Source organism: Ochotona curzoniae, unplaced genomic scaffold, assembly GCF_017591425.1.
Source record: "Ochotona curzoniae isolate NIBS_2020 unplaced genomic scaffold, NIBS_Ocur_1.0 scaffold_4506, whole genome shotgun sequence".
In the NCBI taxonomy this organism is placed as follows: domain Eukaryota; kingdom Metazoa; phylum Chordata; class Mammalia; order Lagomorpha; family Ochotonidae; genus Ochotona; species Ochotona curzoniae.
Genome location: NW_024467119.1, coordinates 25,477,657 through 25,503,830, shown reverse-complemented (window position 1 = coordinate 25,503,830; position 26,174 = coordinate 25,477,657). Strand labels below are relative to the sequence as shown.

Sequence of the window (26,174 nt, the reverse complement as noted above, 5' to 3'; positions counted from 1 at the left end):
GGGTGAGGGCCAAGCCTGCCCTCCTCCCAGGCTGAATGAACTCCTTCATGGAAAGTTTCCTAGTCCATTGAGTTCAGAGACGGGGACACCTCCCCTACTGCTCCCCTGGAGCATGTCCCATTTGAAGCTTGCATGTGGTTTTGCCATTGTGGAAATGCTGAGACAATTTGTGTTTGGCATACTTATCCATTCATAGGCAAACTTCCTGCCCCTTAAGTCCCCAAGATCTCTGAGCTCATTCCTCCTTTGTGCATCTAATGAATGTATCTGATGAAGCAGAGTTTAGGAGTTGGTGATTGCCCAGAGCATTATGAACCCTGCAGGATCTCAATCCTGCAGCCCACCCATGAGGCTTCCTCTTGATAGTCTGGGGTCACCACAAGAACCCTGGCTTTCCTCTAGCTAGGCCCAGTCCAGCTCTCAAGAATGCTCACTCGTATAAATATCACTAAATAATAGAATAAACTACAGGGGCCAACACTGATGCAGCAAGTCAGGCTGTGGCTTCAGACTTGCCCTACAGCCTTTGAAGTGCAAAAGCTTGGCTCACACTGCTTTCTTTGCCATTTCTTTGGCTGGCAATGTATCATCCATCAAACATGTGCTGTATAGGGTTAAGTAGCCACCTACCAGCGTCCCATATCCGAGTTCCAGTGCAATTCCCAGCTGCTCTGCTTCTGATCCAGCTCCCTGCTCCTGGAGGGTGACCGTTCTTGGGCCTTGCCACCTGTGTGGGAGACCTGGGTGGAGGTCCTGGCTCCTGTTTTCAGACTGACTCCAACCCAGATGTTGCAGGAAACTGGAGAGTGAACCAGTGGATGGAAGGCTCTCCCTCTCTCTCCTCTGCTCTTCCTCCTTCTCTCTCCTCCTCCCTCGTCACTCTGCCTTTCAAATCGATTAATAAGTAGATCTCTTAAAAAAGAAATGCACTAATCTGATAGCCTAGAGATACATAACACTACTGAGCAGTTGGTATACTTTTAATCCGAATTAAGATGTGTTGTGCTGTAAATAAAAATGCTGAATTCTGAGGGCCTGCACTGTGGCTCAACAGGCTAATTCTCCACCTTCAAGAGTTGGCATCCCATATGGGGATTGCTGCACTTCCCATCCAGCACCCTGCTTGTGACCTAGGAAGGCAGTAGTGGACAACGCAAAGTGTGGGATCCTACACTCACATGGCACACCCGGAAGAAGTTCCTGGCCGTTGCAGCCACTTGGGGAGTGAACCAGCAGATGCAAGATCTTTCTCTGTGTCTCTCCTCTCTGTGAATCTGACTTTCCAATAAAATTAAAAAATAAATATTTAGAAGAGAGAAGAAGGAAGGAAGGAAGGGTCTATATTGGAGTTCCTGTGTGCATGTCCAACAGATGAATGGCTAAACAAAATGTGATGCATACGTTCAAAAAGAAGAAAATTCGGGCTGCTATGGTGGCCTGGTATGCTAAGGCTTTGCCTGCAGCACTAGCGATCCCATATGGGCACCAGATTGATCTTGGTTGTTCCAGTTCCAAGCTGGAACTGTCTCTGCTGATGTATCTAGGAAAGCAGCATAGGGTGTTCAAGTCCTTGGACCCCTGTACACAACGTGAGAAGCTCCTGGCTTTGGCTTTAGACCAGCCCAGCTCCAGCAATTGGGGCCATTTGGGGAGTGGACAAGTGAATGTGAGGTCTCTGTCCCTCCTTTTCTCTTTAACTTTGCCTTTCAAATAAAAAAATTTTTTTTAAATCTTATACACAGTAAAACTTAGGTAGGCATTAAATAAGCTAAGCTAGCAGCAAAAAACAAACCCTGTCCAATCTTAATTAGATGCAACCTCTAGAGCAATCAAACTAATAGAAACATAAAGCAGCTTGGTGGTGGGCAAATTGAGCCTCAATTATTTACTTGACAGGCAAAGTGACAAGGGAGACTGGGAGAGGCAGAGAGACACAGATCTTCCATTTGCGAGTTTGCTCTTCAAATAGCCATAACTGGCGGGGTTGGGGGTGGGGACTAGGCTGAAACCAGGAGACTGGACCTACGCTGCATCTCCCATGACTGGCAGGGGCCCAAGTACCTTGAGTCATCCTCTGCTGCTTTCCTAGGTGCATTGGTGGGGAACTGGATCCCAGAGAAAGAAATTTGTAGCTGGAGAGCTAGATCGGGCCACAGTGAGTGAATAGTGGAACTCATGGGCCAGTGCTGCAGCATAGCAGATTGAGCCCTGGGCCTGCAATGCTTGCATGCCGTCTGAATGCTGAATTGAGTCCTGGCTGCTCCACTGCCAGCCCAGCTTGCTGCTGATGTGCCTGGGAAAGCAATAGAAGATGGCTCAAGTGCCTGGGCCTGTGCACCCATATGGGAAACCAGTTTCTGGCTCTGGCTTCCACACCACCATTTGGGGAGTAAACCAGCAGGTGGAAGACCTCTCTGTTTCTCCCTTTCTCTAAAGAATACTGGAGTCTAGGGGCTTGCAGGCCTGGGCCCATTTCCTTCTGAGCCACTCTGGCAGGTGCAGCCGGGCTTGCTCAGGGCATTTCTGTGCAGCAGGGGCTCTTTCCCAACAGCTCTCAATCCACTTCTGGTGGTGGGAAGAACCCTGTAGCCACAGATTTTCATATTTTTTTTCTTGGAACGTTCTGGGCGATTCTCACTTCGCGGTGCTAGCCAGGGGTGCACTGGTGACTGAGGAGCACATAAATGCACACACACACACACACACACACACTGACAAGCGGGGGGTGAGGGTGGGAACTGAGTCTGCGGCAGACCCCAATCCCTTGTCATTGCCTTACAGAGAGTCTGAACACCCACTGTATAGCCAGACAGCCATCTCTCCACTGGCTCAGACCCGAGGTCAGGGGTCTCTCTCAACTGCAGATACGGGGATTCTGATGTTCTTTGTGGGTTAGGCCCTAACTTGACTTGTTTGGGCAAATATTTACCATTCTTCAACACGGGTGACCGGCGGCTTGAAAGGGGGGAGAAAGGCGTTTTCAAGGGTATTGGAGGGTAGGTGGAAGAAGAGAAAAACCTACTCCCCTGGCCCTAGATAGTACTCCGGGCCGCCTTGCTCCCTCACCACTCCTGGGGGTTGTTGGGGTCTCCCTCCCACTCCGGCCCCGAGCTCTCTTGCGCCTGGGTGCCGGGGCCAGGCGACCGCCTTTCTCTTTGAGAGCTCCACGGACGGCTCTGATTGGTTGTAGCTATGTAGGTCTTGCTCCCGCCCGCGCCACTGGCGCCACGCGCGCCCACCCCCTGCCTGCGCTCCGCCCGCCCCGCGCGCGCGCCCTCCTCCTGTTCCCCGCCAGTTCGGCCCTGCAGTGCCTAGGGGAAGAATCAGCAACAGATGCCGACTAGCCTCTTGGGCAGCCCCAGGCCACTGTGAGCCGCGGCACGCGGGCGGAGAGAGTCGCGGAGCCGCGCTGCGAAGGAGAGCGCGGGGCGCTGCGGAATAGCCGGACTGAAAAGCGCGACCCCCTTGGTCCCATCTTAGTGCGGCGCTCAGACTAAGCGCTCAGCTTGTCCCAGCCATGCCGGGTCCGGCTGCTGACGTGGAACAGACCCCGTTCTGCGATGCCGAGGAGGAGCTCCCGGTGCGAGCCAGCGGTGACGGCAACGGCAACGGAGACAACCATGGCTTGGAGAAGCCGCAGGCTCGCGGGCAGCGGCGGCAGCAGCAGGACATCGTCTGGAGGAACGTGTTCTTGATGAGCCTGCTGCACCTTGGGGCCTTGTACTCGCTGCTGCTTATCCCCAAAGCCAAGCCGCTCACTCTGCTCTGGAGTAAGTCCCGCGCGCACCCCCTGCACCTGCGGCTTTGCTGCTCGCGCGAGCCCCGGGTCCTCTGGGCATCCAGAGACCCGCCCGCTGGGAGAAGTAGGTCTTTGGGATCAGGTGTAATGGCTTTAACTTTTGTGCTCCCAGGCGCCGGTAGGCGACCCGAGACGGCGCAGTGGCCGGCTCCGGTGGGTGTCAGGAGGGTCCTGGAGTCCTGCGGCGCCCCGCTCCGTGCGCCCAGGCGCGCACAGGGGGCTGCTAGGCAGCGGCGGAATCGGGTTCTCGGGGAGGGCAGCGCTGTGGTGGCGTCCCGATTTCTCCAGCCCCCGCCACGGGCCACAGACCTTAGGACCAGCAAGGGAAGGGGTTGGGTAGGGTATGGCTAGCACACGATAGAGTTCTGGTTGTCGCGCGCCCCGGGGGTGGGGATAAGGGGGCAGAAACCAGGTCTCCTCTTGCTTTTCCAAGATCCCTGTCTGTGCCTGCTTCTATGATAGTTTTTTTTTTTTCCTTTTGCCGCAGAAGTTTCTTGGGGCAAACTGAGCCCCGGACCAGAGAGTTCTGCCCCGACCATGAAGTCCCACTGGGGCCATCTGCGTCTGCTCCATACCTGTGGCTTTCCTGTCACTCTCCTTCCTTGTACCCCACATCCCTCCCGACTTCAGGGAAGGACTCTGCAGTACCGACCATCCACCCCAGTGGTTCAGGGATTCCAACGGTCGGCCCTTGGTTTCCTCAGTCAGGGCTTGGACGTCCTGCAGTAGCCAGGACGAAAGGCACCAACCGGCATTGTCCTGCAGGGTTCCAGATGTAAGGAGATGAACCACCAAGAGCCTTTAACCCCAGTTAAAGAGATGTCTATGGACAGAGGTGGGAGATATACACCACCTGCTTCTGTTGCCAGAGGGGAAAAAGGAAGGAAGAAAAGAAAACCTTCCTCCACCAGCATCCTAGTGGGCAGGATGCCAGCTGCAGATGCCTGGGTAGATAATAGGACTTGGGTTCCCTGCATCCACTTCGGGAGTGTGGCCCAGGCAGGGCACACTGCAGGCTGGTCATTCCCTAAAGCCTGTAAGGACTCCCCAGAACTCCTGCCTCATCTTCCCTTTCTTGTTCTCTTATTTCTCCCATCTTTATTGTGCCTTGGTCTAAGTCTTGGCCCGCCTTCCTTGGACTCATTTCCAAAGGGTCGAGCTCTGTGATGTGTGGCCAGCAGGCACTTGGCAGGAACTCTCCACGGCAGCCCCAAGCTGTCTCTGGCCAGAGCCCGAGTCTGCAGCTCCTCCCTCCCCTACATTTGCAGAGACACTCAGGAACCTCTGGGGGAATTGTGCTGTGGTATTCAGAGAGAGAGAGAGAACGTGAGAACTCAGGGCTCAGAAGCAAGGGCTCAAGTTGAAGTGAACACTTAAAATATCGTCTTACATGCCTGGCACACTCTAGCCTCCAGGCCAGGCAGCTTTGCACGCCACGAAGACCCTGGGGTTTGTCCAGGAGCCACAGGCTGCTGATGCCCCGGCTCTCCAGGCTGGTCAACGTCACCTCTGCCTTTGCTGTTTCCTTTATACAGTCTTGTGCTGAAAGACCTTGGCCAGGGGACACCTTGCTTGATCCTCTGGTTTCCCCCTTGCCCCTCGCTGAGAAGTCGGTTGCTGCAAGAACCGGCTTTGCCCTCTCTGGGTGCTGCTGCCAGATGTGGAGCTGTCCTGCCCAGCTACACAGCTGCTTTGGTACTCTTCCTGGCTGCCTCCCTCCCTTCATCCTCTACAGAAAGGAGGAACAGAGCACATAGTGCTGGATGGTGTCGCTCCCACATCCAGGCCTGGGAGTCTGGGCCCCTGGCTTCAATGTTTCCAGCCGCTGGGCTTCTTCCAAAGGGAGGTGTGCAGACACCCATCAGAGCCCATGTGGATGGCATCGGTTGGGGAGCATGTGGGAAGGGGCAGGTGACCTGCTGACCCAGAGTTGTTCACACTCAAGGGCCTTGGGCCACCACCAACCGTCCCCTTTTTTTAAACTACCGTCCCCACTGGTTTTGTTTAGTGTTAGAGCCCAGTTTGTGCCAGGGAGCTGAGTTGGGCAGGAAGTGGGCCGAACCCACCCACTGCTTGTCACCCTCCACCAGGTGATGTTGCCCCCAAAATGAGGCATCCATGCAGTGCCTCGCCTTCTCGCCCTCTGAAAGGGTGTGTGAAAGATTCATGGAGATGGTCTGCCTGGCTCCCTCCGCCTCTCTGTGATTGCCCCTGGGGTTGGGGGGTTTCCACCAGCCTTCCTCCCAGTCTCCCTGCTTTCTGAGCCTGCAGCTTTGGGGACAGATGACCTGTGGTGGCCCCAGGGCCTCAGGGTGAATTTCTGAGAGTCACGGACAGAAAGCAGCTGCAGCCTGAGAAAGCCTCTTGAACCACAGCCTTGAGCTCACAAACTGGCTGGCTCCAAAAGTGTCTGGTCCAATGGGACAGTTAGTGAGCTTGTGAATGGAGTGCGGAGTGACCACCTGAAGATGGGTCATCTGGGGCTGCTTCCCGGGGGAGCCTTGCCCTGACTCCCCCAAGCTGCCTCTGTCCACGTCACAGACTTTTCTGGTTTCTCCCTGTCTGGCTTGTCTCAGTGCTCCCCCATAGTGGCATCTGGCTCCTCCCACCCCAGACCCCTTACAAGACAGCTTCAGTGCCAGCACTAAGTACGCCAAGTGGCAGTCTGCCTGGTTCCTGGTGAGATGTCACTTGTCCTGATCTTCTGCCCCAGGGCACTCGTCACCCCAGTTTAGGCAGAAATGGGGTTGTGGGGTACCCTCTGCATGCTGAGTATCTGCACCATCCTTGGTGGGCTGCAGCAGGGAGAAGGGGCAGAGGTTAGCAAAGCAGCCAGGAGGGTGGGGGCGAGTCTGTGAGGTCAGGGGATGGGTGTGGGAGGGCCTGGTCCTCCAGGCCAGCCATCTCCCTTTGGCAGGGAGGAACCTGTGTGTACAACCAGAGACAGGCATCTTTTCCATGGAGTCCTTCAGGCTGTTGGGTTTCTGGCTTCCCTCTGGCCTCCCCGTTCCCCGCCCCTGCCCCGCCCCACGTAAGCAAGGCTCATCAGAAAGTTACATCTGAGCCAAGACTCCCTGCTCTCCTTGCCTGGCCCTGGACAAATGACAAATGATGTTTTCCCCTTTAGAGTGGGCATGTGGTAGTACAATTTGGAGGATGAGCTGATGCTTGGAAGTCACTCAATGCAGTGGCTGGTCCCCTGGCTGGCGTTAGGTAGGGATTAACTGTCACCATACCAGCTCTTTTTCTTTCAGTAGCACGGGAAACAAAGGCCTTGCTGTGGCAGGAAGCTGCCTCGGAAGTGGGCTTTATGCCTGTCCTGCGTGGAAAACATTGCATGGGCTTTGGAAACAAGGGTGTTTTTCTCTGCGTACCTGAAGGAAGATGCAGATTGTTCCCTTTGTCCCCGCTCCCTCCCCCGTGGCCCGCTTTTCCCCTTCAGGCTTCCTCTTTTCCACCCAAAGATCCTTGGGTCTTTTTGTTCAGCTGGCCACTCAAGGTCTTTGTGTTTTCTTTGAGCCCAGCACAGTCCTGGAGAAAGAGGGCCAGACGGTGTCTCCGACTCTCTTTGGGCCTCCGTTTTGATTAGTTTTCCTTCCCTTCCGGTTCCCTTGAGTTGTCATTTAAAAGAAATCTTTAATGCTCACTTCAACTCCTAAAAACTTTACACGGTACTTGCCTCTTCCTTTTAAACCTTGTAACTCCCAGCCTGTTGCTGCTGAGGTTCTTGGGTTTTTAATGGGTGAGTACTAAGAGCAGTCCCCAAGGCTGGAAGGCAGCAAAACCAGTGAGAATCCAGAGTGCTTTTGCTGGGTTAGTGGTCCTGACAAGTGTGGAAGTGGGTTGATGTCTACATAGTTAACTCAGGTTCTATCCCACCACCACCACAAGAATGGTCAAGGTCACTGGAGACTGCACTGTGATCATGGCATGAGGAGTGCAGCTGCAGGAGCCGGGGCTAGAATCCTGCTGGCATTGACAATGAGCTTAGCTCCACACTTGTCCCCTGGCAGTGTGCGAGTTGTGGTTTCCTCGGCTGCAGAATTGGGACAGTGATCCTGGGCTGATGGTTGCTTTCTGAAATGAGGCACACATTCAAGTGCTTGCCACTTTCTCAATGCTTGCTGCTAGGATTGCAAATGTCCCAGGCAGGGGGTGTGTAGGGGGGAGGGAGGCTGAGCTTCGAACCTGCACTGGCTTTGTCTTCTGCCTGCCATTGGAGCCCTTGTGGCTCAAGGCACAACTTTTTAAATCCAAATATTTGATCATGACCTTGCTGTGATGTCTCAGTTCTTGCTTTTGTTGAGCTCTCTGGATTGCTTAAAATTTATAAGCACTGCTTGGAAAAGCCAGATAGATCTGTAAAAGGGCACCATAGCTCTGGCAGTATTTTTAAAATTTCATTTTATTTTTTGATATTGTTACAGAGTTGGCGAGAAGGCAGGCCCATGAGGACCACTGAATAGGATGGGGAGGGTTGAGGGGACAGTGGAAGCCCCGACACAGCTGGGTTTCTGCATTTTCTTCCTTTTAATGGCCACCTCCCCTCGACTTCTCCCTCTACCCCTCTGACTCCTTATTTTAGAACATTCTCTCGCCAGCAGAAAGGGCCATGGCTAAAATCTTTCGGCTGCCAGCAGCAATGTTTAATTCATGGGCTAGAAAATTAATTTTATTCCCATGAAGAGAGCTCAGGAAAAATAACGAGGAGTCCCTGCCGCACGGCACTTGGGAATTGGGCTTGTCTATTTAACTGATGAACTAGTACCGGTGAGACGGTGAGAGGATGGGCTGCCTGTCCCAGAACTGGGAAGCCAAAAATTTTTTAAAATATGATCTATTTATTTATTTGGAAGGCAGAGCAACAGAGAGGGAGGGAGGTTAGGGGAGAAGAGAGAAACAGAGAGCAATAGATCTTTTGTCCTGGGTCCATTCCACAAATGGCTACAGTAGCCAGGGCTGGCTGGTTCAGGCCAAAGCCAGGAACCTATGGGGGTGACAGGAGCCCAAATACTTGGGCCTTTATCCACTGCCTTTGGTGCATTGGTAGGGAGCAGAATTGGAAGCAGAGCATCCAGTACTCAAGCCAAAGTGGAGTACTGGTATCTCCGGTAGAGGCTTAAACTGTTGTTACAGCAGTGGCCTCCTGCGAAACATGTTTTGTAGGGATGCTGTTGGCTTCAGATACCTTCAATGATGAGGGATGGGTCTCATTTCACTGATGTGTTCTACGTGGGGCACTTCTGTGATGGCTTAGGAATGTCACCCAAGAGCAGGTGTTGATTCTGTCCCTGGTGGCCTTGTCCCAGTTAGCATTCTTGTGATTACAAGGTGGTTGCCAGAGTTGTTGGCAGTCAGCCCAGAGAGTTACAGTGGCATCGTGTGGAAGATGAAAGAGGGGCCGCTTGCAGCTTCCTGAAGTCTGAGTTCAACCTAGGGTAGACAGACTCCTCCCAACAGCTGCGTCCCCAGGTCTCCCTCCCAGAATCCAGTGCCTGTCCTCCGTGAAACCACAGGAAGATATGGGTCACCATGGGTCATTCAGCTCCTGACTGTTGACTGGAGTGTCCACGGGAGTTGTCATTGGAGTGGCTGCAACAGAACACTGTCATCTGGGTTGGGGGCTCCCTGGATGAGTCCCTAGTAATTGGTGCCTTCTCACCTGGCCTGAAGGGGCCGCTGGGGTACTGAATGCATTGATGAGTATCCCTCCCAGAGAGGTTACTCTGAGCACAGAACATTGTGGTTGGCAGGGGAGGCTTCCTGGAACTGAATGACAAGGGAAGAGGTTCTCTCTAGGGACACTTGGGCACTGATCTTGTCCATGGTGAACCCTATCTTGAGATGCACACAACCATGAAGCCGTGAGACCTCTGTCGCCTTACCTCCAGTGTTTACTTCAGAAAAGGGTGTTCCAGCCCTGCTCGAGGGGGCCCCTCACCAGCTCCTCCCAGCAGGTGTGGTTTATTTGCAGGAAGGAAGCAACTTGCCAGAGAGGTGGGTGCTGGCTGTGAGGTCCGGGGAACTAAACAGTCTGTGGCTAATCCGTGGACCACTGGAAGTTCAAGTGGGGAAGATGGGTAGGACAGGATGGCTTCATTGCCACAGCATGGAGTCTTTGTGGCTCATATGCCTAACAGGTGCTGCCAGGGTAGCAGTGGTTGGGTATGCCACTAGAAGTCTGCTTTCTTGCCTTTGAAATGGGAGAGAATAAATCCAGCTTCAAGTGAACTTGGACACCAAGAGAGACATGGGTAGAAGTCAGAATTCAGGTTTAAGTGTGTTTTCTTCCTGTGTCACTGTTATGTGAAATTCACCACCTATTTATAATGTCAACCATGCTGGTTTAGCTGGGTTCCTTGAGGAAACACTGGGTTGTTAATGCAACACATGACTAGCAGCCACTGAGTCTTCAAAAAACATCATCTATCCATTAAGTGATGAATCATTTCTAGCTCTGGGCCTGCGTGATGTGAGAAGACAAAGACCCTGGCTTGTCTGCTCTCACCATTAATAACCGCAAGGAAGGGCTGTGATGGTCTCCTTCCCTCCTTCTCATCCGCCCCCAACCACTTAGGCCAGGCGAGGTGATGGAAAATGCTCTTGTTTTCAAGGTTCTCCATGTGAGATTGGAAATGAATTTCTAGCACTTGGTTGTCTCCTGGAGTGAGTGCTTCACGCATCCACTCCCATCATCATAACATGTTATGAGTGGCATTTGCAGATGGTTTCAAAAGAGCTCGCTCCAGTCTCAGCCTGTGACTCACTGGATATCCTCAGAGCACCTGTTTGGCCCCGAAGAAGTCTCTAGAAGCCAAAGGAGATATGCTTTAGTGAGTGTGAATGGTGCTCACAGCTCCCCTACCCTTCCACCTGCGTGGGCCAGCCATCCATCGGGCTGAGCTTTGCTGATCACGTTGTTTCAGGTTCTGACACTAAAGGGGAGGAAAAACAATCTTTAAGACCCTTAATAGTTGGCTCTTCCATGGCATAGATTCCTGTAAACAAAGTCAGATGAACAAGGTTATCAGGTTAACAGGTTCTTGACCTGGAGATCCCGTGTGTGGCTCTGGATTGGGGATGATGCTGCATCAGTACACAGTGTGGTGCGTTTCCAGAAACTGATGGAAGGAAAGGGACTTGGAGCTTGTGGGGGCGGCAACGGGCGGGATGCCCCTAGGGAAGGGTCAGCGAGTGAGGCTGGCCAGTGGCTTCCTCCCATGTGGACATGCATCTTCCTGATCCACCTTCGTCTTTCCGGGCAGATGAAGGCCCTGCTTTCAGGCAGGTGGAGGAGGGCGCAGAGAGCTTTCCTTGGATCTGTTCACTGGCAGCCACTTTCAGTTCCACAGGACTGGCATATGTGGGTCTCCTGGAGCTGCACCTGCAGCCCTGGGGGTGGCTGAGTCACCATGCCGGCTGGGAGCCTGGGTGTGACCTCCCTGGAGGCAGTGAGAAAGCACAATGAATAGGGCTAATGCTCCATGGTGCATGGAGCTGCTGTGCAGTCGGGGACAGTGAGTGACAGCTGCCATCCGTGTCACTCCTGGAGTCCCTCGCCATCTGGGAGCCAAGGGTGAGGGCCTGGCCCAGTGACAGGGCCCACATGTGTATCTATTCTTACTTGTATTCGTTCAGCAACAGTCCCAAGTCCATCACTCTGCTATTTAAGTGTATAACATTGTAGGTATAGACAGTGCATTTACAAGTGTTTCCCTGGATAAGGGATGTTAAGACAAAAGTGGTGGTGGAGGGCGGTAGGAGACACTGAATTCTGCTATCACAGTGGAGGGATGAGGTCTCTAAGAATTGCTGACATTGGGCCCGGCGCGGTGGCGCAAGTGGTTAAGGTCCTCACCTTGCACACCCGGGATCCCATATGGGCGCCGGTTCTAATCCCGGCAGCCCCACTTCCCTTCCAGCTCCCTGCTTGTGGCCCGGGAAAGCAGTCGAGGACAGACCCGGAAGAGGCTCCTGGCTTTGGATTGGCATAGTATCAGCCGTTGCGCTCACTTGGGGAGTCAATTATCGGACGGAAGATCTTCCTCTCTGTCTCTCCTCTGTGTATATCCACCTTTCCAATTAAAAAAATAATAAAAATAAATCTTTAAAAAAAAAAAAGAATTGCTGACGTTCCATGTAAGCGCCAGTTCAAGAGAAATTTGGCTACTCCACTTTCGATCCTACTGATGTACCTGGCCAAGCAGTGGAGGATGGCCAAGTGCTTGGGCCCCTGTCCCCTCTCTGCTGTGTGAAAGGCTGGATGGCTGCTGACCTGGGCCTGGCCAGCAACAGCCACGGCAGGCAATGGGGGAGTGAGCCAGTGGAGAGATTTCTTGCTCTGCCTCTTTCTGTCGTGTCCCCTACTCCCATCCTTGTAAGTCTGTCTTCAAATGTTAGAAGAGGGCCTGGCGTGATAGCGTAATGTTTAAGGTCCTTGCTTTGAACGCACCAGGATCCCATATGGGCACCGGTTCTAATCCCAGCAGCTCCACTTCCCATCCAGCTCCCTGCTTGTGGCTTGGAAAAGCAGTCAAGGACAGCCCAAAGCCTTGGGACCCTGCATTCGCATGGGAGACCTGGAAGAAGCTCCTGGCTCCTGGCTTTGGATCGGCGCAGCACCAGTCATTGCAGTCACTTGGGGAGTGAATCATCGGATGGAAGATCTTCCTCTCTGTCTCTCCTCCTCTTTGTACATCTGCCCTTCCAATAAAATAAATAAGTCTTTAAAAAAAATAAGCAAATATTAGAAGAGTATGGTAGGGGAATAAGCAGACACATTTCAGTTGGTGTTGTAAGGCTTTAGCTTAATACATATATTAGCTATTTATGAAAGAGTTACAAGAATAGTACAAGGAACTCCCATGTACCCACTCTGTGCTGTGCCCAGGGTAGCTGTGGGCACCTCTTACCTTTCTCGCTCTAACAGCTGTGTGCCTATGTGTTCATCAGCCATTTATGAGAAAGTTGGAGCTATTCAGACCCCTTTACCAAGAACTGTTCACTTGTGAATTTCTTTTGAGTTTTTTAAGATTTATTTATTTTTGGGACCGGCTTGATGGCCTAGCAGTTAAAGTGCTTGCACCTGGATCCCATACAGTAGACCCAGTACCCAAGGCTTTAAATCTTAAAAAAAAAAAAAAAAGATTTATTTATTTTTATTGGAGAGTCAGATATACAGAGAGGAGGAGAGAGAGAGGAATATCTTTCGTCTGCTGGCTTACTCACCTAGTCGCCGCAATGGCTGGAGCTGAATGGATCTGAAAGCAGAAGCCAGGAGCTTCTTTTGAGTCTCCCATTTGGGTGCAGGATCTCAAAGCTTTGGACTGTCCTTGACTGCCTTTCTAGGCCACAAACAGGGAGCTGGAAGGGAAGTAGAGCAGCTGAGATATGAACCGGCACCCATAGGGGATCCTGACGCATGCAAGGTGAGAGCTTTAGCCGCTAAACTACTGTACTGGGTCCGTCTTACGAAAGGAACATTCTCTTACATAACCAGTTTCAGTGATGGCTGAGCATTTTAAATTATGTTTTGCACGGTTTTAAGTGACTCCCTACTGTGGGACATCCTTTACCCAGAAGTACGTACTGGGCGGGCTGACTCAGTGCATCGTCGGTCAGCTGGGGCTCCACACGATGATGAAGCCCACACTGAGGCTCCCAGAGCTCAGTTTTACTGCCGTCTACAAACCAAACCAGACATGAAAAACAACCAGTGCTCTACAAAGCAGGGAGACTCTTCTGGGCCGTGGGAAGCTGCCCACGCCGCTTGTATCCTCTGCCCTCAGCAGTCGACTACAGTGCATGGCATCTTACTTGTTAATGCACGAGCCATTCGAGCCCTGGAAGACTCAGTGCCGGAACTGAAGGGATGCTGGGGAGTCCCCTGTCCCTGTTTTACAAGTCAGCCCACTGAGGACCACAAAGGCATCATCATCCTGGCATCCCAGAGCCATGGCTGGGAGCCAGAGGCTTTCATTCTAGACTGGGGAGTGGGTGGGGGTTATTCCCGAGGCCCTGAGGAACCTTCTAGGACCGGGAGGCTGCTGGTGAGTGGAGAGAGTGGTCCCAGCCTCCCACCTCCAGCCGCTGTCACACACAGTATTGTTGTTCTCTGTGAAGGTAGGGCCTGATTACTGGGGAAAAAAAGTGCCCAGAGGGGTTTAAAGGCAGGCTGGTAGCATTCATACCAGGCTGCTCCCTCTGCTGCACGTGTGGCTAGTCCCGCCATCCCCACATGCCCAGCCTCCTCTCCTTGGTCCATTTTTTACCTGATCACCACTACCCTTGAGGGAGAGGGGCAAGATTCACCCGAAAAGCCTCCACCTGCCAAAAGGGGGTTCCGTTTTGCCAGTGCCCCTCTCAGGCTCACCCCCGTTCTGTGCTCACTTTTTCTCTGGCACATCCCCCGCTGATCGGGCCGGGCTTGGGAGCTGGGCTGTGCCTCTGACGACCCCCAGCTGCTTACAGAACTTGCATCGTATTAATGACAGGTGATGTGTTTCATCGCAGGCGATTCACATAACCCCTGCTCTTCTGTGACGCTCAGGCCGCCAGTGTTTGTGTTTGACCTTCCCACCCAGCTCTGCAGCAGTCTGGGCTTTTGTTATCGCATTGTTCCTACCTATTGGTCAGACATTTTTTTTTTTTTTTTTGCCAAACAGTATTATTTCTTACTTCCATTGTTAGCCCAATAATTTCTTTGGGTCGTCATCTTCTTGCCTTCAACCAGGCAGTAGTATTTCCAATTTGCTTGCCTGCTCTAGTACATAAGGAGTGTCAAGGCTGGCAACTCTGGCATGTCTTAGGTCTCAGTTTTTTTTTTTTTTGTCTGTTAGTGGGCATACCACTTGCAGTATTTATTTTATGGGATTGCTGCAAATATTAACATGTATATAAAGACTACCTGGTATGTCATGAGTACTCACAAGTTATCATTTTATGCAGGAATAATCTTTGGTTAACCTCCCTGGACCGTGTACCTTGTGAAGTTGGTATTTGAGTCAGAAGGTAGTTGATGGGAGCACACTGGCACAGCAGGCAACTAGAATGTGCTCTGTAACTATGCACTTGAACTTGACAGCCCAAGGCAAATGCTGTGTTAGCATTTCAGGATAGCATTCCCTCCCATGTGTTATTAGTTGTTAATACTGATTTGTTAGTTATTGGTACTGATCAAAGAAGGAAGACAGAAAATGTCTCAGAGATTATCTTGAAGAAAAGGAAAGTTAAGGGAAACAAGAGAAAGACGTAGAGGCTGGTGCTGTGGCACGCTGGATTAAGCAGCTGCCTGAAATGTGACATCCCATGTCAGAGTGCTAATTTGAGTCCCAGTTGTGCCGATTCTAATCTGGCTCCCTACTGATGCACCTGTCAAAGCAGCAGAAGATGCCCCGAGTGCCTGAGCCCCTGCCGCCCACGTGGGAGACCCACATGGAGTTCTGGGCTCCTGGCTCTTGAATGGCTTAGTCCTGGCCAGTGCAGCCATTTGGGGACTGAACCAATGAACTGAAGATCTCTTTCTCTCGCTGTCTCTCCCTCCTACTCTCTTATTTGGTTTTCCATACATACATACATACATATGCAACAAAATTCTCTGGCGACAGTTTAGCAAGGCCTGTGCCCCAGGCCAAGATGGGTCTGACTGGGCTCCTTGGCGTTGGGCATTCAGAATGTCTCATTGGCTGGGCTGCTGTCCTGCCCCGCCCACCTCATTGGCTGGGCTCATTGGCTGTTGTCCCTCAAGGACTCTCCTCGGTTCGCACAGGCCTGTACTCTTTCTGCCTCTTTGTGTTGTCTTTGCTCCCTGCTATCTCTTTGCCCTGTCCAAACATCCTCCCCTGAGCAGGACAACATGCAGATTAGGTCAGGGCCATCCTGCTGGTGCATTTGATCTTCATCATCCCTTTTGAGACCTGGCCTCCAGTCACAGCCTGGGGTAGCTAGGTTTAGAACTATATACGATTCCCTATGCTTACAGGCAGGACTGTGGTTGGTCACCTGTCCTCCAGCCTTCCACAGGGTGAGGCAATTGTCTGGGTGCTAACACTACCCTCCAGGGCTTTCTGATGACCATAAGGCGAGGGCCAGGCTGAGCAGTAAGGAGGCAGAATCCTGGGGAAAGTGAAATAGGAAGGAAGGGAATCTGACAACCCCAACTCCTGTATGGCTTCTGTTGTGCCATTGAACCTCCAGACTTTTAATTGTGTCGCTGGAGAAATCTCTGTTGGTTGAAGTTTCACTGTTGACTTTTCCCCTTTGGAGTGACCAAGAGGGAAAAGACCTGATGTTGCCTCTGCCAGGCAGGAGAGGAGCCACCCAAGGCCTGTTGGCCCTGCCATGGCCTTCAGCTCTCTGCACTGCAGCAGGCTGCCCCCTACCCCCACCCCTATCACCACAGCGGCCCTGACCTTCAGCTGACATGCGGGTGTGCTGGCTCTGGCCCCACTCTGTGAGATGTTAGGAGACCTGAGCGAGTTCACCTGGTTGATCCCTGGGGTGAAAGTGTCTGTGTGAATTTGCAAATGTGACAGAGAGAGGAGGATGTGGGTAACACCCTCACCCCACAGCCAGCCCCCAAGCTACTGGGTCTGCCAAAGCTGGACACCAGTCTCCATGGAAACGCCTCAGCTGACCAGCCCTTACTTGCAATAACAGGTTCTTCCTGATGTGTGGACAGAGTCCAGGTGTCATCAGAGAGGGGCTGAGACAACTCTGAAGAGGCAGAGGATGAGAGGCTGGGCAGCAGACAGTCTTCAAGAGACTAGCGGATGTGGCAGGTGCCTGCCGCCTGCTGTAGTGATTCGGACAGGGTGATGGCAAACAGAGGAAGCTTGCCAACCTCGAGGTCCTCCGTGAGATCAGAGCTTGAGGGAGTCCCTGGGGCTGCACTGGCTGAAGGCAGTTGTCACAGCGTGTGTGGTTTGCCAGCACTGCCCACGGTGGACATGCAGAGAGGAAGGTAGCCAGCCTGACTCCTCCAAATGCCTGAATGCTTTTTCTCACCCACGCTCAGCTTGCTGTGTGTGTGCTGTACTCAGGGCTCTGGGTTAGGTGGAGAAGTTATAAAAAGGAATGAAGACAAGTTGGTCTCTGTCCCCCAGGGGGTTCTCATCTAGCAGAGGAGGTGGGCGGGGCAGTGCTGCATGTCAGGGTCCCAGACTGTGAGCTCCTGGTTGGGGGTTGGGGGAACGAAGGCTCCTAGAGCAGTCTAGCTTACAGGAGATAGGGTATCAGAGGGGACAGGGGCACCTTGCGCTGGGCTTGGCTGAGGATGGGATTTGGTCATGGCGGGTGGAGGTGAGAATGAGTAAAGGAGAGGAGAAGCAGGAGTGGGAGCAGCATTCCTTTTGGGGGGACAGGAACAAGCTTCTTGGGGAAGGAGAGTCCGGGACATGGCTGGTGGGAAATTAAATTGGCAAGGGAGGGTGGAAGGCTCAGGTTGTCAGGGCTGGGAAAACGCCAGGAGGGAGTTCAGACTCTATCTTATAGATGGAGGATGGCTGCCTGAAGTGTAGAGCACAGGAAGGGTGTGTATGTGTGTATGTGTGTGTGTGTGCACGCGCATTTCTATTGGGGTAATGCAATTGTTTTTATTTTATTTTGCAAAATGATGCTACTTGGGGCCAGCGCAATGGAGTAATGGGTAAAGTCACTACCTGAAAGAGCATTGCTTCAAGTCCTGGTTGCTCTACTTCCGGTCAAGCGCCCTGCAAATGTGCCTGGGAAAGCAGGGAAAGATGGACCAAGTGTTTGGGTCCCTGCATTCATGTGGGAGATGCAGAGGAAGCTCCTGGCTTCAGATTGGCCCAGCTCTGGCTGTTGCAGCCATTTGGGGGATTGAACCAGCAGATGGAAGATCTCTGCCGCTCCCCCCAGTCCTGCACACCTCTGTCTGTAACTGCTTTTCAGATATAAATAAATACATCTTTTACATAACATAATGCTGCTTGATCGGGTAGCCATGGGTAGGCTAGATTACAGGGGGGAGGCCCTAGAGCCAGGCAGATTGAATGGGAAATTTGTTCAGGGGTGCGGATGGAGGCTGAGGGGGTGGAAAGAAAGGGATGTATAGATACATGGATGGAATGGTGGGCTTTGGAGACACTGGAAAGGCATCGACTGATGGAATCCAGCAGAGGAGGTCGGCCGAGGGTAGGCCCAGGGATGTGCTTGGCTCTGTAGGAAATGGCCTGCACCTTTGTAAGAAATGATGCCCAGCCACATGTTCACTGAGAAGAGAAAGTGTTCTTGCCCTTCAGTGGCATGCTGCCAGGTGCTCACACCCATTAGGGAAGGGGCAGTTTGGAGGGTCCTGAGGCTCCGAGGAGGGAGGCAGTGGTCCTCTTGGGGTTGCTAGGAGGCCCAGCAGAGCAGAGCTGCATCTGCGTGGAGGGGAGCCTGCTCCAGGAGGAAATAGACATCAAGGGTCTTCTTGAACTTCAGGGTTGGTGTTGAGTGGAAGCAGGACATCTGACCAGAAGCACCTGTTCATTCCTTCCTCGCATTGTGGCAGCATCTCTAAGAAGGCAGAGCAGAGAGAGATCTAGGGGGAGGGGAGCAGCATCTGGAACCCTGCCACTCACCCACCAGCCTAGTCACTGTGAGACCTGGGCACATGGCAGTGACTAATTGTAGGCCACATCTGGGTAGGAACCCAATCCCCATTTCCCACCCCCCAAAAGGCAGAACAAACCCCATGTATTAAGAGCCAGGTGGAAGGGAAATATGTGGTGTGTAGTGGACAGGCGACTTGGTGGTCATGGAGAGTGAGGGGATGGCTGCTGGGACCCTCTTGGTGGGGCAGAGCTGTCAACCCTTCTCTGGGCTCTGAGATGCCCATGGAATCCCCTTGAGTGCAGGTGGGGCCCTCCTTGTGTCCAGGCCAGGCTCACAGAGCCACATCTGGTCACATGGGTGACTGGGAGGATGTGATTGAATTGTAATGCACCTTTCATATGTTCATATGTCTTCTTTTTATAAAAAAAACCATTCATTTATTTATTTGAAAGGCAGAGTTATAGAGAAAGAGGGAGAAAGAGAGGCAGAGATTTTTCATCTGTGTGCTGGGTCACTGCCCAGATGGCTGCAACTACTACGGGTATTTCTCTTCTGTCTGTGTCTCTCCATCTTTCAAATCAAGTGAAAATCATTAAGTAACTTTGTAAAAAGTTCCTGGGAGTTCCCCTATGACTGGGGGTGGGGCAGTGTTAAGGCAGTATAAAAGAGGGAGGTGTTAAAAGGCCCTCAGGGCAGCTAAATGGGGTGAGGGGAAGTGTGAGGGGAGGGCAGTGAGCAGGGCACGAAGGGGACACCCCCTCTGGGGCTGTGTGGCTCACCCAGGAGCTGGCAGCCCTGGCAGAGCTTGGATTTGTGTTTGGCTCTGGAGGGGGGTGACCTGAAGGAACCAGGACTGTATAGGAGGTGAGGGCAGGTGGTGGTGATAGGAGGTGAGAAGTGTGCCTTTAGTGCAGGTGCCGTGTGGGAGGGCAACTTGGAGGTTGACCGATTCCTTGTTGATTGCTTGTCTGTGGGGTAGAGCAACCGGAAGCCTCTATTGAGGACTGAACCTGTGCTGGGTGGGGTGTGAATTTTTTTTTTTTTTTTTTTTTACTGATCGATTAACTAGCTTATTCGAAAAGTAGTGTGAAGGGGGTACAAGGTAGAGAGGAAAAAACCAAAAAGATCTTCCATTTGCTGGTTCAATTGCCAAATGATCACAACAGCTAGGGCTTAGCCCGACTGGTGCCAGGAACTCCATCCAGGTCTCCCATACCAGGTGCAGGGGCCCAGGTACTTGGGCCATGTCTCACTGCCTTCCCAGGCACATCAACAGGGAGATGGATCAGAAGTGGAAGCTGGGATTCAAACTGGTGCTCTGTTGTGGGATGCTGGTGTAGCAAGCAGCAATTCCCTGTCTCTTGTTGCCTTCATCATTGGCGGGGTGGCTCAAGCCTGGTCCAGAAGGGCAAGAGAACATCTAAATGACACCCCCCAACCTCCTCCCCACCACCAGCTGCTCCACGTGCTGTTGGCTGTGTTAGTTGTTTAAAACAGTTAAAGTTCTAGTTTTTACGATGTTACACACAGCTAATTCCCGCAGTCTGGTTCTTTACCATGAGCAGAAAACACCAGATGCAATGAGGTCATCTTAGGAGGTTTATGTCAGCGGGGCAGGAAAAAGACAGGGTGTTGGTAGAGCAGCAAGGAAAAAGGGGAAGAAGGGGTGGAGGGGAGAAGGAGAAGAAAGAGAGAGAGCTGCACCTGGGGACCTTTGTGCCATTCAGGTGAGCCTGCAAGGAGTGGGGGTTGGGGACTGGGAGGGATTGAGGGCAGTCCCAGGGATTGCCTAAGAATGATGGAGAAGCGGGCGGGGTTGGGGAAGGGGCTGGGAGATTGGGGGTGGGATCCTCAGGTAAAATGCTGGGTTACATCTGATTGGTGGACGGCTGGACTGGCGCGAATTTCGTGAGCTGTGAGGAAGAGGAAATGGCGCCGGGTCCAGGCTGAGGGTTATGGAAGGAGGCAGAGGACTACCAGCTTCCATATTGTGAACCGAGACCTCAACAAGTTCAAGGAAAACTTGCATGCAGCCGTAAGTGCATTTTGGTGCAAAATCCTGTAGCCATGTCTAGTTCTGTCACAATAGACATTTTCAAGGACTTTCTGCATGAGTTTACTTTTTTTTTTTTTGCCATTAAAATCATCATTTCTTTTGCTTCTCTTTCTCACAAAGTTGGTGAAGTCGCCCTGTGAGTATTTGGCTTGAGGCCCGATAGAAAACCAGTAGAGAAGCCAGCCTGGACCTGGCCTTCTTCCCGCAGCCAAAATCATGGTGCTGCTTCATGTTTAGGTGACAGGCTCTAGAGCCTCTCTGAACCTGAAAGGATCACTCTGTTTCCATTCCACTGAATGTGTGACAGATTAAACATATGGGTTTGGGCCCTGTGCAGTAGCCTAGTGGCTAATCCCTTGCTTTGCATGCGCTGGGATCCCATGTGAGCACCAGTTGAGTTCCTGCTGCCCTGCTTCCCAATCAGCTCCCTATTTGTGGCCTGGGAAAGAGGACGGCCTAAAGGCTTGGGACCCTGCCTCTGATGGTGCGAGGCAGCCCGTGTGGGGGTCCTCTAGTTTACTCTGAGCTTCCTCCTCTGTCTGACCCTGATGCGTTGGACAGGTTCTAGTCATAACCACTACACCCGATGCTTATGCCCCGCAGGCTACCAGCACTCCTTCCCGCAGGCCACCAGCATCAGGTTAGCCCCTTCTTGTCCACGGAGGGGCTCCGTGTGATCCCTGAATTCTGCCCAGTTCTTTGTCTTGGCCTCCAAGGCTCGCTCTTCAGTCTGCCAGTGTAAGGAGGGAAATATAGGTCAGCTTCACAAATCCCAGTTTTAAAAATAAACGCGTTGTGCCCGGGCCCTGCGGGCTTCCAGCCAGCTCCCTGAGCTGAACTGCTTCTGGGAGCTTCCTGTGGACGCTGCTCTCGCAAGAAGAGAGAGTTTGAAAACCCAAGAAGAACTGACAAGTCTCCCTTAGCAGACTTCCATGCCAGCTCTCCAGGCAGCCCCGAAAAAGCAACTGTAGCCATTGTGAAGGGGCGCACCACACCATTGTGGTTTTTCTCCCTTGAGGCCAGGTGAGGGCAGCTGCTGGCCCGAGGGTCCCTAAATGCCTCCTTATTGTAATGCAAAGTTGCTTCCATTCACCTCCCTGTTCCCAGTCTCACCTTTCTCAGTCCTGGTCCTTGAACTTGAGCTGTTTCCCAGGAGATGACCTTTTTCTGTGATGTTGTAATCCAGGAGGGGAAAGGAGAGCCCGGTGTGTCTTTAAGAGACGCACCCCATTCTCCTGGTTGCTCTGGCTTTCTTCCTCTTGCTTTCCTCTCCCCCTTTGCCCTTCTCTCTGGAGATAAGTTTCCCTTGGCTTGCAGAGCCCTGGCCTCCTCCATCTGGCTGCCTCACCCCTGTCTCCTTTCTCGGGCTCCCTTATCAGGCGCCACTGCGTTATCGCTGGAGCACAGGGCACTTTGACATTTGGGACTCTTCAAAACAGTCTTGTCCATGCCCTGGCAAATCTCAAGGCCAACCTAGGCCTGCCTTCCACAGTTCCTGGCAGATGCACCTGCTTTCCCTGTCAGCTGGAGCTGGGGTAAGGGGGGTGGGAGGAGGGAGGACAGCTGGGAAGGCTCTCACTCCGTAGTGGGAGGGGCAAGACGGAAATGCTCCAGGGCCTCTGGACCAAAGGAAAGTAGAAGGGCTCAGAAGCAGCGATTTAGGTGACATCTGTCAACTTAACAGTTTTGCTGGGGGCTGGTGCTGTGGCATTGTAGGCTAAGCCTGTGCGTTGCTGCGCCAGCATCCCTTTTGGGTGCCAGTCTGAGACCTACTATTCCACTTCCAATCCAGCTCCCTACTGATTTGCCTGGGAAAGCAGAAGGTTCAAGTTCTCAGACCCCTGCTATCTGAAGTTGGAGGTTCTCCATCAGCTGGTTTACTGCCCAAGTGCTTGAAACAGCCAGGGCCAGGCCAGGCAGAAGTCAGGACCCAATGGGGTGATAGAGCCCCAAGTACTGGAGCCATCACCTGCTACCTCCCAGGATGGGTATTAGGAAGCTGGAGGAACCGGACTTGAACCTAGGCACTTAGATAGATGCAGTGGGAGTCCCAGAACCACCTCCCCTCCCCCAAGTGACTTGCCCAGAAAAGGACTCGGGGAACAGATGGTGGTTGGCTCACCAAATGTGGCCTGAGAGGCCCCTTGCTAGATGGGTCTGAGTTTGGCTTTTCCACTGGCTTATGTTGTGACTGTGGGCAAGTCAATGACTCCCTGCCTGAGCTTGTATTTCTTCATTTGCAAGATGGGAGCTCTGGGCAGCTGCAGGGGCTGGTCCTGTTCTCCTCCAGAGCCTGACCCTTGGGCAGCTTTACACACGAACTGACTCAGCTGTTGCCTGGGGGAAGCACCCCAGGGGACTCACATGTAGCCTTAGTCTCATCAGTCAATGTCTAGCTCATCTCAGCCAGGAGCCAGGAGCCAGGAGCCTCCTCCTGGTCTCCCAAGTGGGTGCAAGATCCCAAGGCTTTGGGTCAGTCTGGGTCTCTCCCAGGTGGGTGGTGGGGACGCCCCTCTCTGGCAGCCTTCCAGCATGCACTTTCGCAGGAAGCTGGAGTCAGGGCAGAGCTGGGATTGCACACTGCTGCTCTGATACGCAGTGCAGACATCCCGAGCAGCCGTTGAACCCACTATGCCAAGTGCCAGTCTGTCTCTGCAGGTTGGTTGGTTGGTTTTGTTTTAAAGATGTACTCGTTTTTATTGGAAAGTCAGATATACAGAGAGGACTATTCATTCACTTCCCAAGTGGCTTCAACAGCTGGAGCTGAGCTGATCCGAAGCCAGGAGCCTCTTCCTGGTCTTCCCGTGGGGGCAGGGTCCCAAAATTTTGGAATCGTTCCCATTGCTTTCCCAGGCCGCAAGCAGGGAGCTGGATAGGAACTGGCACCCATATGGGATCCCAGCACATGCAAGGTCAGGACTTCAGCCTCCAGGCTACCACACTTGGCCCCCTGCAGGTTTTGAAGTGCTCTCTTGGGGTAGTTCTGGGGACTGAGTGAAGGCTGTTTGCTGAAAGTGGGGAAGTGATATAATTGGGGGGCAGGGGGATGTGCTGGCTGGGGTTTGGGTTGTATCCTTTCTGACATGGAAGAGAAAGCGAGGGAGGGAAGAAGGGAGTGGAGGAAGTGAATGTGGGAGTGGGCTGGGTGAGCATTCCAAGGCAAATAAGGGTTGGGAAAAGGCTTCTCTTTCCAGGTGCCCTTGGGGCTGACTTTATGCAGTTGGGATTTAAGGTGAAGATCCTGGAGCTGGCACAGGGGCTCAACAAACTCCATCCCCTATGAGTGTTAGTTCACGTCTCAGCTGCTCCACTTCCCATGCAATTCCCAGCTGGTGGCCTGGGAAAGCAGAAGAGCATGGCCCGGTCTTGGGACCCTGTGCCCATGTGGGAGATCCAGAAGAGGCTCTTGGCTTCAGATCAGCATAGCTCCAGCAGTTGTGGGCATTTTGTAGGGGGTGAATCAGCAGATGGATGAGCTTTTCCTCTCTGTCTCTCCTCTCTACAAATCTGCCTTTCCAAATAAAAATAAATAAAATCTCAGCACGTCTTACAGGCCGGAGGATCTCTGTGGCTCTCATCCTGCCCAGCCATCTGCTGGCTTTGCTAAACTGCTGTGCTCCCCTGGTTGGTGAGTTTCTGCCACTGCTCTTGATCCGTGGCAGGCCGTCAGGGCTCTGAACACCTTTCTCGCCCAGGACATGGCAAGGACAGCTTTTCTGGCCCTGACCCCTCCGACCCTGCGCGAGCCCCCGCCACCCACTTGGAGTGTCCAGATGCTGTCTGATTCTGCACAGCTATTTATATATAGACGATCTTTTCAAATGCCAAGGTCAACCTTACAGAGATGTTGCCTGCATTTTGCCTTGTGCTTTTTGTAAGCCTTAAAGGACAATGCATTCTCAGACAGGAGCAGGTTTCCCCTGGTGTCAGGGTGTACCTGAGTGGAGGTGCTGTGGCCTGGAGTGCTGATCTTCCTGCCCCCCCCGACGTAGAGGCTTGATCTTGCTCTAGGACCCAGCTCTGCCAGAACAGTGCTCCTTGCTAAAATGTACAATCCAGGATTTAGTCACTGTCCTTGTTCCAAAGATTCCCTCCAACTTGTGGTTCAAGGCAGAAGAATGCTTATCAAATAAAGTCTCTTTCTTTGGTTTTTGGAGGTTCATTTATTTATCTGAAAGTTAGAATTATAGAGATGGAGGGAGAGACAGGGGTTGGCCCCTGCTGGATCATTCCCCAGCTGACCAGCTGATTTGGAGAGATGCCAGGAACTAAGAACTCCATCTTGGTCTCCCATGTCAGGTGCAGGGGCTCAGACCCTTGGTCATCTTCTGCTGCTTTCCCCCGGCATTAGTAGGGGGCTGGATCGGAAGTGGAACAGCAAGGACAAGAACTGATGCCTAAATGGGATGCTCGTGTCTCAGACAGTGACTTTACCTACAAGACCACAGTGCTGGCCCCTAAAGTGTCTTTCTAATATGAAATGGACTTTTTTCCGTAGGTGCATTATTTTTTATTTTATTATTTCAAAATTATTTATTTTTATTTTAATATATTTATTTACTTGGAAGGTAGAGTTATATAGGGAGAGGGAGAGACAGAGAGCTAGAGATCTTTCATCCATTGGTTTGCTCAAGAGGTTACAGTGGCTGGAGTTGGGCTACTCCGAAGCCATGAGCTTCATCTGGGTCTTCCACATGGGTGTAGAGGCCCAAGGATTTGAACCATCTTCTACTGCTTTCGCAGGCACTTTAACAGCGAGCTGGGTAGGAAGTGGCAGAGCCCACAGGAACAGGTGCTCATATGAGATGCCAGCGCTTACCTACTACCTTACAGTGCCAGCCCCTCAAATTTATTTTTAAAAAAGGAATCACAGAGAGGCAGAGGGAGAAGGAGAAACACACACACACACACACACACACACACACTGAGAGAGACAGAGACAGAGAGAGGGAGACATCTTCCATCCACTACTTCATTCCCCAAATGACTGCAATAGCCAGAACTACTATATCCAGAACAATATCTAGAACTCCATCTGGGTTTCCTTTGTAGGTAGCAGAGCCCCAGGTGGTTGGGTCCCAAGTCGTTAGCAGGGAGCTGGATTGGAAGTGGAGTGGTTGTGCTTCCATATGGATGGTGACATTGGAATGCAGCAGTTTACCCCAGCATGCCCCAACGTCGCCCACCCTGGTTGGCTTTGAAGCCCGTCCCTTCTATAATGGATTCCCCCCCCCCAGCATCTTGGCTCCTGGGGGTGCCAATGCCTACACCCCTATTGTGAGGGTCAGCTGAGCTCCAGGCCTCAAACACAGTGTGTTGCAGCCATTATCCCTCAGCTTCTCTTCCTCACCTTTCTCTAATTCTGGTTTTCTAAACTCTGCTTCTAAACTCCCACACTTCCTGAGTCTCTCAGTTCCATCTTGGGTCATTCAAGAACTATCTCCTGAGCCCTTGGGATGAGGCTGACCTTGTGCTACCCACGGAGACCCTGGCGTTGATGGGCCGTCTTGTTCTCTGGGGATGATGCATGGGGAGGGGATCAGGTGATGAAGCTCAGGGTAGAGGGTGGGATACTCCATGTTTGCCCAGAAGAGTGACACCTGTCAGTCAGCATGGAAGAGAGTGGAGCAGGTAGGGTGTGGTGTGCGGAGTGTCATGGAAAGCTTCAAAGGCAAGTGAGAGGGTGCAGGTGTCTGGCCTAGTGGTTATGATGCAGCTAGCGGTGTCTGCATCCCATGTGGGAGTTTGAGGGTGGCTTGG

The 26,174-nt window shown here is 52.4% G+C and overlaps 1 protein-coding gene across 1 annotated transcript in view; it reads left to right on the top strand.

The window, feature by feature from the left end:
* Positions 1-3,517: 3,517 nt before the first annotated feature.
* SCD5 (stearoyl-CoA desaturase 5) overlaps positions 3,518-26,174 on the top strand; it is a 126,242-nt gene continuing 103,585 nt past the window's right edge. The window contains exon 1 of the mRNA XM_040966868.1: positions 3,518-3,770. Within this exon, the coding sequence (XP_040822802.1) occupies positions 3,518-3,770 (253 nt within the window). The remainder of the gene's footprint in view (positions 3,771-26,174) is intronic.